This window comes from Zootoca vivipara, chromosome 12 (assembly GCF_965207765.1).
Source record: "Zootoca vivipara chromosome 12, rZooViv2.hap1.1, whole genome shotgun sequence".
Taxonomy (NCBI): domain Eukaryota; kingdom Metazoa; phylum Chordata; class Lepidosauria; order Squamata; family Lacertidae; genus Zootoca; species Zootoca vivipara.
In genome coordinates, this window is record NC_142595.1 from 49831714 (window position 1) to 49845266 (window position 13553).

Consider the following 13553-nt stretch of genomic DNA (forward strand, 5'->3'; position numbering starts at 1 on the left):
TTCCAGGCCGTATGGGAGTCATACGGTAATGGTAAAGGATCCCTGGACCATTAAGTCCAGTTAAAGGTCACTATGGGGATGTGGCGCTCATCTCACTTTCAGGCTGAGGGAGCCGGCGTTTGGTCACAGACAGCTTTCCGGGTCCTGACTAAACCGCTTCTGGCGCAACGGGACACCGTGACGGAAACCAGAGTGCACGGAAACGCCGTTTACCTTCCCGCTGTAGCGGTCCCTATTTATCTACTTGCACTTTGACGTGCTTTCGAACTGCTAGGTTGGCAGGAGCCGGGACAGAGCAACGGGAGCTCACCCCGTCGCAGGGATTCGAACCGCCGATGGTTTAGACCACAGCATTGTCCAAGTGCGCTCATTCAAACTGGGGGGGCTAGGAACCTGCAGTCTTCCAGGTGACGCCAGACCACAGCTCCCATCATTCCCTGCTGGCTGCTGGGAGTTGTAGTCCAAAACAAGCTCTTTTTGTGCCAAATTCGCTTGGCAGGAAAAGAGCTTCCAAGCTCTCTACTTTGGTTTGAAGGCAAGGCGTTCTCAGCACATGGGCAGCCTAGGGATGCTCACGAGCGAGAGATCTACGAAAAACCTGCGGTGACGCATCCCAGAGCAGTGCGCCGATGTGCTGTGCTTTGATACCAGGGGCAGAGGGAGGAGGCCGCAAAACGGAAGAGAGGGAGTTCATATTTCTGCTATGCATTTTGTGGTTTCTACATTGCAATTTCAGGGACCCAGGGGGCGCTGTGGGTTAAACCACTGAGCCTAGGGCTTGCTGATCAGAAGGTTGGCGGTTCGAATCCCTGTGACGGGGTGAGCTCCCTTTGCTTGGTCCCAGCTCCTGCCCACCTAGCAGTTCGAAAGCACGTCAAAGTGCAAGTAGATAAATAGGTACTGCTACAGCTGGAAGGTAAACGGCGTTTCCATGTGCTGCTCTGGTTTGCCAGAAGCGGCTTTGTCGTGCTGGCCACATGACCTGGAAGCTATACGCCGGCTCCCTCGGCCAATAATGCGAGATGAGCGCGCAACCCCAGAGTCGGTCACGACTGGACCTAATGGTCAGGGGTCCCTTTACCTTTTACATTGCAATTTCACGTTGTGAACTGCCCCAAGATCTACGGACGGAGAGCGGCAGGCAGATTTAATAAATAAAATAAGAAGGCAGGCACTCACTTGCTTGCCCGCACCACTTCGGCCGCCGAATGGTTGATGGTGAGCTCTCCCAGGGGGATCCTGCGCTCCTCCACCTCGGAGGCGATGAACGTCTCCTTGTCTCCGCTCTCCACCTTGATCAGCCGGATCTTCAGCTCCTTGGGCGGGCCTTCCGTGAACGAGCGCAGCTTCAGCAGGTCAGCCGAGCACACCACCGTGGAGCCCGCGCCGACGGCCCCTTCCTCCTTCTTGACGGGGGGCGGACGGCGCTCGGGCTGCGGGGCGGCCGGGGGGTGTGGGGGCGGCTTGGCGCCGTTCTCCCGCGCCTGGCTCTCCGAGCTCTGCACGTCGAGGCTGCCCAGGATCTGGCGGTTCTTCTCTTTGCGGGCCTTGCCTTCCCGGTGCCGGCGCGACCCGTCCTTGCTGGAGCGGCGGTGCCTCCGGTGCTCGCGGTCCCTCTTCCGGGACTCGTCCTTGGGGCGCTGGGCAGGAGCCGGAGGAGGAAGAGGCGGGAGCGGCGGGATGGTCAGTGTCACGGGAGAGGAAAGGGGAGGGGGTGGGGGCGGGAGGGGTGTCGGCGTGGCTGTAGAAGGGGGGCTCTTTTCCCTCTCCGCTCGCTCCACCAAGGTCTCGCAGGCGCGGCTGATTTCCTCCAGCACCTCCGACTCTGTCTTGATGGGCCGGGGGGCGGGTGGAGGGGGCGGAGAGCTGGCCGCCTGCTCCCCCATCGCTCCCGCGGCCCAGCCTTGGCTTGAGGTAGAGAAGTGGGGCGCGGACCCCGGGCTGGCGCTGGCCGGGGAAGCGATCTTAGCACCTGGGGGGGTCAGCAGCTTGGGCCGATAGGAGTGCTTCTGCCCTTCCAGCATGTTGGCCAAAGACTTCAGCAGGGAGGCCGTGCTGTGGTGGGGGAACTTGCCCGGCCCGCCGGCGGTCGCGGCAGCGGCCTGGGGCCGCTCCTCCGGGTCCCGCTTGCCGTAGCGGTAAAGGCAGGGCGGCTCCGGCGGGTCCTGCCCCAGTGGTTTGGGGTAGTCGAAGGAGGCGTTGGGCGGGGCGGGGGGCTTTGGTCTGGCCAAAGGCGGGGGGCTGGGGAGCAGCGGGGCCGGTGGCGGTGGCGGCGGAAAGCTCTCCTCGCGCTCCTCCTCCCCGCGCAGGATCGATTCGTCCAGCATCTTCATGATATTGGCCAGGCCATCCGGCAGGATCTTGGAGAACTCGGGGGGCTCCTCAAACTGGTCCTCCAGCTGGGGGCTGGTGAAGCCAAAGAGCCTCTCGTGTGCGGGCTCCGCTGCAGGGGGCGCTGCCGAGGGCTCCGGCGTCTTTGGATAGGAGGCCCGGGGCAGGGGCGGGGGCGGCAGGGGCAGCGTTGGCGGCTGAGGGGGGCTCTCCGGGGACCCGAAGGTTCCTGAGGTAATCGTGGGGCTCCCTGGGGCCGAGGCCCTGGGGCCGCCGGGGCCCTTCTCCTCTTGGGTGCTTTCCGGCATCCAGTAGCCAGCGGCTGCCGGGTTGGGTTTGGGGCTGGCTGATCTTTGGGGGCTGGCCTTCTCCTCGGCCCCTTCTCCGGGGAGCGAGAAGGGCCCTTTCTGGCTGCTGGCGTTGGAATCCTGGAAGCTGTGCCCCGAGTCGCAGGCCCCGAGAGGGGAAGTGTCCCCCCGCGGCGGCTCCCCGCACCCAAAGAGAATGTCGCCCAGGGGGTCGCTGCTGGCTTTTGCATCCCCTCCTTTGCTGCCAAACGCCGGGCCTTTCAGCCAGGGCAAGGGGGGTGCTGGCGGAGGAGGCGGGGGTGGGGGCAGAGGGGGAGGGGGCGGTGGGCACTGCGGAGCTGTGGGTGCCTGGGCAACTGCTGGTGGAGGCCCCCTGGCGATGGGCGGAGGGGGAGGCATGCGAGAGCAGGGCAGGTTGCGAGGGGCAAGGCAAGGAGCTGGCCGGGGCGGCGGTGGCTGCTGCTGCAAGGGTGCTTTGCGGCCCCCGTTCTCCTGGGCGGGACTGGGTGGCTCCAATGCCGGCGTTTGGTAATGGTCGGAACCCTGTGGGATGGACAGAAGGAAGAGCCAATCAGAAAGGGATTGTCCTCCCCACCTCCCAGGCCTACTGCTCCCTCCTTCGCCCCGCGAGAGAGCAGGCTTATTCACACACCGCCCATCCACCAACGGACTCAGGGTCCCGGTGTTCTGCTCAGGTACGCTTCGTGCCCTAGACCAGGCACCCCCAAACTCGGCCCTCCAGATGTTTTGGGACTACAACTCCCATGATCCCTAGCTAACAGGGCCCAGTGGTCAGGGATGATGGGAATTGTAGTCCAAAAACACCTGGAGGGCTGAGTTTACCTATGCCTGCTCTAGACTCATCCTCAGCGACCCCTACCCTATAGAAAGCATTGTTCAGAACAGCTGCTTGCGCAACCCACTCGGGGTGATAATAGCACAATAGAATGGTGCACCCCCCTCTCTGTGGGGCTACCCTTGATCCGGAAGCTGCAGCACAACTGCTTAGAGGAGGGTGGCCTCGTCAGCTTATGTCACCCGTGATCAGGGATCTGCACCCGCTGCCAATTTGCTGCCGGGCAAAGTTCAAGGTGTTACTATCAGTATATCCAACCCTTGACAACGGGCGAGCAGTTTCCCTATGAAACTGACTTTCCCCACTTTGCCGCTTCGATCGGCAGAACTGGATCCGTCCCAAGTGCCACATAATTCCTGTTCCGCATTTATAAGAACCTGGTTGTTTAGTGCAGTGTTTCCCAACCTTGTGCCTCCAGCTGTTTTCGGACTACAATTCCCATCATTCCTGACCACTGGTCTTGCTAGCTAGGGATGATGGGAGTTGTAGTCCCAAAACATCTGGAGGCACAAGGTTGGGAAACACTGGTTTAGTGCAGCAGTACCTATGAAACTTTGGAACTCCCTGCCTATTGATAGCAAGCAAGCTCCTTCACTGCACTGTGTCCCTGTTTAGACAAGCCTACCTGGGTGCTTAGAAAGCGGAGGCGATTTTAATCTGCCCTAGCATTTAAACTTTTGTATGTCTCAGAATCGCAGAACTGTAGCGTCGGGACCACGAGGGCCACCTGGTTCAAATCCCTGCAACCCAGGAATCTTTCGCCCAATGTGGGACTCGAACTCATGACCCCGAGAGCCTCACGCTCTGCCAACTGAGTTATATTGCTAGTGTCATTGTGATTTTCCCTCCCTTGTTTTATCTTTTTTTTGTAAACCGCTTTGAGGGGTTTCTTCCCTTGCGACAGAGCGGTGCCAAAATTTTATGAAATGAGCGGATAACAAAATCCAAAACGGCAACAACAACCAATTGCATGTCTATTCAAAATGCAATTGGGGCTGTTTTAATTGATTCGGCAAAAAAGTGGACGGAACTGATCCAGCGATGCCGGTTTCGGGAGCCGGTGCCCGAGGCCTCCCGGCGCTTGCTCCGATTCCTGGACCCCCGCGAGAGCCGCCCTCGCCCCCTTCCTCTCGTGCCCCTACTCACAAGGCAGTCAGGGGTCGGTGGGCCCCGCGAGGTGGTCTTGCTGGTGGCGGCGGTTGCTCCTCCGGGGTTTGGGCGCGGGACGTAAGGCACGCAGGCGGCGTTTGCTGCTGGTGTGGCGGTGGCGTCTGAGCGCACCCGGGGGGCTCTGCCGTCTCTAAGGTCACTTCCGTTGGGCCGGGCCAGGCAGCCATGGCTGTCGAGAGGGGGCCGGTGTGCTGGCGGTGTGCGAGGACTGGGGGCCACGGCCGGCAGGCGGTGCGGGGGCGGGTGGGAGCCATAGGCGGGGCAGGGGTACGGGAAGGGGTGGGCCACCGAATTCCTCTGCTCCTGGGGGAGAGGAGGAAGACAAGAGAAGTCAGGAGAGGGGGCCCAAAACCAGGGACGACGACCACCCAACTCTTTGAAATGCAGCTGTTCTTCACATAAAGCACAAACCAGCCTTTCCTAACATGGTGCCCTTTTGGTTGAGCCCCAGCCAGTGCACCCTGGGGCTGATGGGAGTTGGAGTCTAAAACGGCCAAACTGGCTGAGGACCGATGGGAATTGTAGTCCAAAACGGCCATACTGGCTGAGGACCGATGGGAATTGTAGTCCAAAACGGCCATACTGGCTGAGGACCGATGGGAATTGTAGTCCAAAACGGCCATACTGGCTGAGGACGGATGGGAATTGTAGTCCAAAACGGCCATACTGGCTGAGGACTGATGGGAATTGTAGTCCAAAACGGCCATACTGGCTGAGGACCGATGGGAATTGTAGTCCAAAACGGCCATACTGGCTGAGGACCGATGGGAATTGTAGTGCAAAATGGCCATACTGGCTGAGGACCGATGGGAATTGTAGTCCAAAATGGCCATACTGGCTGAGGACTGATGGGAATTGTAGTCCAAAACGGCCATACTGGCTGAGGACCGATGGGAATTGTAGTCCAAAACGGCCATACTGGCTGAGGACTGATGGGAATTGTAGTCCAAAACAGCCACACTGGCTAGGGATTGATAAGTGTTGTAGTCCAACACCTCCAGAGGGCACCAATTTGGGAAAGGCCGATTTTCCCTTCCGATTTGTAAGCATTCGGACTCTTGTGTTTCCGCATGAACTGGAGGCAGAGTTGAGGCCACATCTCTGAGGTGGGTGGGAACAGTTAAGGTGATACCCTACCCCACCCCACCCGCTTCCCAGGGCCCCCCACCCCCATGCAACCCAAACTTTGACAGATCTGAATTCGAGAGCGCTGCGAGGGGGAAAGGAGCAGGCACAGCAAAGTGTTGAAGCCCCCTCAAGCAAGCAAGCAAGCCAGCCAAGCTACCCTCCCCTCCCTCTGCAAGGGAACATCATGAGCACTAGAAACTCGTGGTTGTTGTTGTTTATTTAAAGGGCAACCGATTCTAGGATATGGAAATGGGGGCAGCCTTACTTGTCTCTCTGGGGCAGCGACGTTCTTGCGCTCCTGCCCCCACGAGTCTCCGTGGAGAGGGTTCCATAATCCCGGCTTGGGCAGCTGGTAGTGGGGGTTGCCAGGGACCCCGGGCGGGTGCTGGCAGACCCCGTTACCATTCTGCGTGCGCCAAGGGTGGAGATTTGCAGGGGGTGAGAGGAGGAGGGGGAGACAGCGAGACAGAAAAAGCAGAGGGGGAAGGAGAGAGAAACAGGGGGGGGTCAGAGATGGTCACAGCGCCCAACATTAGGAGGCAGCCCCTTCCCCAAATCTATCCTCCCCAACTCCCTACGGCGAAATAAACCTGAGCGGCCAACCGAAACAGGGCAGGGAAGTGTCCGTCCCCCCACTGCCCCAGGGAACTTCAAACCGCCCCCCCAACCCCAAGGCACATGCAAGAAAACAGCAACAACTTCCTGCAATTAAATCGCTACACCCCCCAAAGCAATCTTGGAGCAAAGCGTCGAGCAGCGAGCGGTGCCGGGGCAGCGAAGCGAAGGCAGCCGGGCCAATGCCAAGCGAGGGAGTGTGGGGCAGGATTTGGGCTTGCCCCGCAGCACGAGAAAGCAGAGCGGTGGGAGTGTGGCCGTGGGTCTGGTTCGCGGTGGTGCATTTTGCCCCCAGGCGTGTCCCCCACCCCCTGTACCTGGTCAGGACTGGCGCTCCTCCGCCTCTTCATGGGGGCGGGCATGTCCTCCCCGTGCCCCGGGTGTGGCGGGTGCTGGACCGGGGGGATTGGCTGAACCACGGGGGGCTCCATGGGCGGGCCAGGCCTCTTCAGCTGGGGGTTGCGCTTGGCAGAGAAGTTCCTCTTCTGGAAATTTGGGAAGGGTGCGGGGAGAATTGGGGAAGAAAAAAGATATTTGCAAGGGGTTATTTTCATTAAACACTAAGGGGGCAGCAGGGACAGCTCAGTCGGTAATAATAATAATAATAATAATAATAATAATAATAATAATATATTATTTATACCCCGCCCATCTGGCTGGGTTTCCCCAGCCACTCTGGGCGGCTTCCAACAGAAAAATAAAACACAGTAATCTATTAAACATTAAAAGCCTCCCTAAACAGGGCTGCCTTCAGATGTCTTCTAAAAATCTGGTAGCTGTTTTTCTCTTTGACATCTGATGGGAGGGCGTTCCACAGGGCAGGCGCCACCACCGAGAAGGCCCTCTGCCTGGTTCCCTGCAACTTGGCTTCTCGCAACGAGGGAACCGTCAGAAGGCCCTCAGTACTGGACCTCAATGTCCGGGCAGAACGATGGGGGTGGAGACGCTCCTTCAGGAAAAGCATGAGACCCTTAAATCTCTGGGTTGTGGGTTCGAGCCCCACGTTGGGCATTGCAGGGGGTTGGACTAGATATCCCTCGGGGTCCCTTCCAACTCGACAATCGCGTGAGTCTATTTTAGAGAGGCAGGAGGTGATCCACAGCCACTGAAGGGTTGGGCAATGGCTTCAACAAAACTCCCCACCAGCTCCCCCTTGCTCTGGTGAGTACAGGAAGTGATAACGAGGCTTCCAAGTTGTTCCCCAAAAATTAGCTCAACGATGGTGAAATGGGGAACGAGAGAACGATGGAGCTGTTGATTTGTTTTGATTCGTTCTTAGTTTATTGCTTATTTCATCATCTGAAGTTTCCAAATAGCTGTTCTTTTCTGTTTTTACTGGAATTTTTTAAATTATTATTCTCTTGTTAAACCGCCTTGAAGTTTTTCTTTTCCCCCCACAATTAAGCGGTATATAAATCTTATGCGATAAAAAAAAAAAGCAGGTTCCAAGTTGTTTGTGACAGATTACCTCAGATTATTCAAAAGAGGTGCCAAGAGGGGAAAGTGACCTAACCCACGGTCTGTTATCTTATCTATGCTAATGAATTAAAACAGTCTCTCCCTATCAGCCTAAATCCACACACCCCAACATTTTGAGATTTCTACAGAAAGCAAGCAATGCAAGCGAACTTCACGTACTGTATTTCACTTTATATAAAGATTATTTTTGTCTTTTAATGTGTGTGTGTGGGGGGGGGGAAATACCATAATCTGTAAAATTCGAAAATGAGAAAGAAATCTTGAACGGCGCAGAATGAATCATCCAGCTTTAGTTGCCCAGTGAAAAGGTTCCTATTCAACCAGGCCTTTGGGGTGATTTAACATTTGATAACCTTTAAAATGTGCTGTGCGAGGTGGGGTTATCAGTTTGTTTTTATCATGCATTTTATGCTTTTTAGCTTATAGCCGCCACGTCAACTGGGCTGATATACGTGGGTGCACAGCACTCAGCAATATCAAAAGCAACACGATGGCTAAAAACAATTACAATGTGAAACTTGATGGAATAATTCAAAACATAAAGATTAACAAACGAAAGTCTCTGAAAGTACTGAATGAATCACGGTGCCAGACTTTACCCGGTGGAGAACAAGCTGTGAAGCTTTGTAATCGGCAATGTCCAACTCTGAACTCTGCTGAACAGTGTTTCCGGGTAGCAACTACTGTTTTGTTGATTTCTTCATCAGCCAATTAGTTCAACAAACAAACACTCGTAAGTAGAAAGATATGTAATTTCTTCCTAAACCAATTTTCCCCGAATAGATGTACAGTGGTACTTCATGTTCCGAACGGAATTCGTTCCAGAGGCCCGTTTGCAACATGAAAAGGCCACAACATGAAGCACTGCATCTGTGGGTGATGCAATGTGGCGCGTCTGCGCATGCGCAAAGCGCAATTTAGCGCTTCTGCACATGCACGCAGGTCACGGACGCACCGAACCTGGAAGGTAACCCATTCCGGGACTTCCGGGTTTGGCGTGTCCGTAACCTGAAAAGATGCAACATGAAGTGGACATATCCTAGAATCATAGAGTTGGAAGAGACTACAAGGGCCATCCAGTCCAACCCCCTGCCAAGCAGGAAACACCATCAAAGCATTCCTGACAGATGGCTGTCAAGCCTCTGCTTAAAGACCTCCAAAGAAGGAGATTCCACCACACTCCTTGGCAGCAAATTCCACTGTCGAACAGCTCTTACTGTCAGGAAGTTCTTCCTAATGTTTAGGTGGAATCTTCTTTCTTGTAGTTTGAATCCATTGCTCCGTGTCCGCTTCTCTGGAGCAGCAGAAAACAACCTTTCATCCTCTTCTATATGACATCCTTTTATATATTTGAACATGGCTATCATATCACCCCTTAACTTTTTCTCCAGGCTAAACATACCCAGCTCCCTAAGCCGTTCCTCATAAGGCATTGTTTCCAGGCCTTTGAGCATTTTGGTTGCCCTCCTATGGACACGTTCCAGCTTGTCAGTATCCTTCTTGAACTGTGGTGCCCAGAACTGGACACAGTACTCCAGGTGAGGTCTGACCAGAGGGGAATACAGTGGTACTATTACTTCCCTTGATCTAGATGCTATACTCCTATTGATGCAGCCCAGAATTGCATTGGCCTTTTTAGCTGCTTTTCACATGTACTGCTCTCAAGCCAGGTGTCACCCATCCTGTATTTGTGCCTTTCATTTTTTCTGCCCAAGTGTAGTACCTTACATTTCTCCTTGTTAAAATTCATCTTGTTTGCTTTGGCCCAGCTGTCTAATCTGTTAAGGTCATTCTGAAGTGTGATCCTGTCCTCTGGGGTATTAGTCACACCTCCCAATTTGGTGTCGTCTGCAAACTTGCTCAGGATGCCCTCAAGCCCATCATCCAAGTCATTGATAAAGATGTTGAATAAGACTGGGCCCAAGACAGAACCCTGTGGCACCCCACTGGTCACTTCTCTGCAGGATGAAGAGGAGCCATTGATGAGCACCCTTTGGGTTCTGTCAATTAGCCAGTTACAAATCCACTGAATGGTAGCATTGTCTAGCCCACATTTTACCAGCTTCTTTACAAGAATATCATGGGACACCTTGTCAAAGGCCTTGCTGAAATCAAGATAGGCTATATCCACAGCATTCCCTTCATCTACCAGGCTTGTAATTCTGTCAAAAAATGAGATCAGATTAGTCTGACATGACCTATTTTTCAGAAACCCATGCTGACTTTTAGTGATCTCAGTGTTCATTTCTAGGTGCTCACAGACCGTTTGCTTAATGATCTGCTCTAGAATCTTTCCTGGTATTGATGTCAGGCTGACTGGGCGGTAATTGTTTGGGTCCTCTCTTTTCCCCTTTTTTGAAAATAGGGACAACATTTGCCCTCCTCCAGTCTGCTGGGACTTCGCCTGTTCTCCAGGAATTCTCAAAGATTATTGCCAGTGGTTCTGAAATCACCTCTGCCAGTTCTTTTAATACCGTGTTTCTCACATTTTAAGACGTGCCTATAAAATAAGGCATGGCAGGATTTTCATGTGTTGAAAAAATATAAGACATACCCCGAAAATAAGCCGTAGTGCTACCGTATGTGAGCTCTACTTGGTGAAGAGGACAAAAGTGGCATTTGCGGTGGAGAGGAGAGGAAGGCACGAAGAAGAAAAGAGGAGCAATTAAAGACGCTGCCTCATGAATGACCTCCGTGTGCATCTCTTTCTCTCCCCCTGTGCGCGTCCCCTGTGCGCGTCTATTTCTCTCCCCCTGTGCGCGTCTATTTCTCTCCCCCTGTGCGCGTCTCCTTTTCTCCCCCTGTGCGCGTCTATTTCTCTCCCCCTGTGCGCGTCTCCTTTTCTCCCCCTGTGCCTCTCTCTCTCTCTCTCTCTCTCTCTCTCTCACACACACACACACACACACACACACACACACACACACAGCCCACCTCTCGCTTCCCCTCATCTTTTCCCCCTTCCATTCTACCGGTATGTGCCCAGCCATGAGTTGCCTGTTGATTTCCTCTTGATGTCCGAGACAGAGAGCGAGGCAGGCAAACTGCAGCTACGGTAGGAAAGTGGCGAGCTCTCGCAGACACCTGGGTGGTTTTTTTAAAACTGACATCCCCTCCCCTCTCGTTTTGCCGAGAGACCCAGACAACTTGCATTCCTAGGCTTCAAAGGTTATGCATATGAAAGAGGAGATTAAGGAGATAGATAAAGACAACTTCCTATTATCACCTTGCCTTTGTCCTGAAAGATAGAAACCTTATGGTAGCCATGAGATCTGGGCATCAAAGGAAAGTACTTAACAGCTATTTGATAAAGCCAATTGTGATTTCAGGCAGCATCTGGCTAATCAGTCCTGAGAGAGAGAAACGTGATTTCTAAATAGAGAAATAAACACAGCCAGTTGTACAGCATCTGTAAAATCCATATAAAAAATCATTTCCCTGTTATGATCCAGCCCCCGAATAAGACACCCCCAAAAAATAAGCCATAGGCTTGTTTTCTTGAGTAAAATTAAATATAAGACGTGTCTTAAAATGTGAGAAACACGGTACTCTTGGGTGTAGTCCATCTGGCCCTGGAGACTTGAATACATCTAAACTAGCCAAGGTATGACTGTAATATACATGAGAATGAAAAAATACTCTGGAACAGTGCATGTGCGATTATGTAGTCACTTGACTATATAATCGCATGAGAAGTGTTCCAGAGTATTTTTCATTCTCATGTATATTACATTTATTCGAGAGAGAAAAGATTGGTTTATGAAGAAATTACATATCTTTCTACTTACGAGTGTTTGTTGAACTAATTGGCTGATGAAGAATTCAACGAAACAGTAGTTGCTATCCGGAAACAATGTTCAGAGTTGGACATCAAAATTGGACATGGCCGATTACAAAGCTTCATAGCTTGTTCTCTGCCGGGTAAAGTCTGGCACCGTGATTCATTCAGTACGTTCAGAGACTTTCATTTGTTAATCTTTTATGTTTTGAATTATTCCATCAAGTTTCACATTGTCATTGTTTTGGGCCACCGTGTTGCTTTTGATATTGCCGAGCCATATTTTGCAACACAGGGGTTGCAACACATAACACTGGTCCTGAGAGATCTACGTTGGCTCCCAGTACGTTTCCGAGCACAGTTCAAAGTGTTGGTGCTGACCTTTAAAGCCCTAAACACCTCGGTCCTGTATACCTGAAGGAGCGTCTCCACCCCCATCATTCAGCCCGGACACTTGAGATCCAGCACCGAGGGCCTTCTGGCGGTTCCCTCATTGCGAAAGGTGAGGTTGCAGGGAACCAGACAGAGGGCCTTCTCGGTAGTGGCGGCACCCGCCCTGTGGAACGCCCTCCCAGCAGATGTCAAGGCAATAAGCAATTATTTTACTTTTAGAAGACAACTGAACGCAGCCCTGTTTAGGGAAGTTTTTAATGTTTGATGCTGTACTGTTTTTAATATTTGGTTGGAAGCCGCCCAGAGTGGCTGGGGAAACCCAGCCGGATGGGCGGGGTATAAATGTAACTTGGGCCCAGCCCATTTTAAGGCTTTAATAGTTAAATCCAGAGTGTCAAACAGTGCAACTGACAGGAGTTGCCGTCCACCGACATCCACAGCATCACAGGTTTGCCCTCAAGAATGCGGGGCAAAGCAGTTGAGGAGATACTGAGGAGAGGCAGAGAGGAGAATTTGGGGGGGAAGGTGAGAGTCCCTCGTTGGCCACAACTCACCTCAAGGTGCAGGAGGTTCCAGACTTGTTGCAGGGGGGGCAATGCTTTCGGTCGGTGGTGAGACGACCCCGAGTGATAGTTCCACAGCTGAGCCTGGAAAAAGTCACGGGGAGAGCCGAAAAGGACAAAATGTACCGTTTGTAAAGCAAATAATAAAACCAGTTAAAGCAAGGAATGTGTGCAAGGAACCATACAGGAAACAATCCAAATCATTCCAAGCGTTAATAAAACCCAATTCCACACATAAAGTGCTTATAACGAATGAAATGGTAGCGGTTAGGGTGTCAGGCTAACCCCCCTAGAAGAGAGTCCAGGGTTCAAATCCTTGGTCGGCCAAGAAAAGCTCCTGAGGGGGTGAACTTGGGGGCCGGCCACTGACTATCAGCCTAACCTACCTCACAGGGAATTAATGGAGAGGAAGAAGCATGGGCATGCCCACCTGAGCTCCTTGGTAAAAAGGAAAAAGGTGAGATGGATGCAATAAAATAACTACTAAATATTACAGATTCAGAATAGGATAGAGACATACCAGAGATTTGCACCAGGGAATCAGGTACGCTAGTGCATTTTGTAATTTCATAAGCCAGGGGACTCGGTTGCCCAGTTCAACCTTCTACTTATCGCAGTATTTCCATGTACGGTGACTCTCCTGTTACTTTTACGGAATATTTCCTACCAATGATTCATTCTAGAGTGAATTTCTGCTCTGTCTGCTAATAATTTTATTGTGCAATGTTATAAACAGACTATTGAATAACCTAGTACTTTAATTTGACGCAAGCTGTTTATTACCAAGTCAATATTTTTCTATCGTGGCTTATTTGCCTTGTTATAGGGCGTGTGAGCTTTGTGGCACACATTTTGGTCGACGACTGGGAAGCGCTGGCCTGCGAGCGCTCCAGTTGGAGAACAGCCTTTACCAAAGGTGCCATGGGCTTTGAAGA

At 52.7% G+C, this 13553-nt stretch overlaps 1 protein-coding gene across 8 annotated transcripts in view; it reads right to left on the minus strand.

The window, feature by feature from the left end:
* KDM6B (lysine demethylase 6B) overlaps window positions 1–13553 on the minus strand; it is a 97172-nt gene that overhangs the window by 30218 nt on the left and 53401 nt on the right. For all 8 annotated transcript variants that reach the window (XR_015946702.1, XR_015946707.1, XR_015946704.1 and 5 more), the window contains exons 8-11: window positions 12610–12702; window positions 6726–6893; window positions 4642–4968; window positions 1180–3182 (exon numbers count right to left, since the gene is read on the minus strand). Coding sequence is in view for 1 of the 8 variants with exons in the window: in XM_060281901.2 (XP_060137884.2) it covers window positions 1180–3182; window positions 4642–4968; window positions 6726–6893; window positions 12610–12702 (2591 nt within the window). In the remaining 7 variants the exon portion in view is untranslated. The remainder of the gene's footprint in view (window positions 1–1179; window positions 3183–4641; window positions 4969–6725; window positions 6894–12609; window positions 12703–13553) is intronic.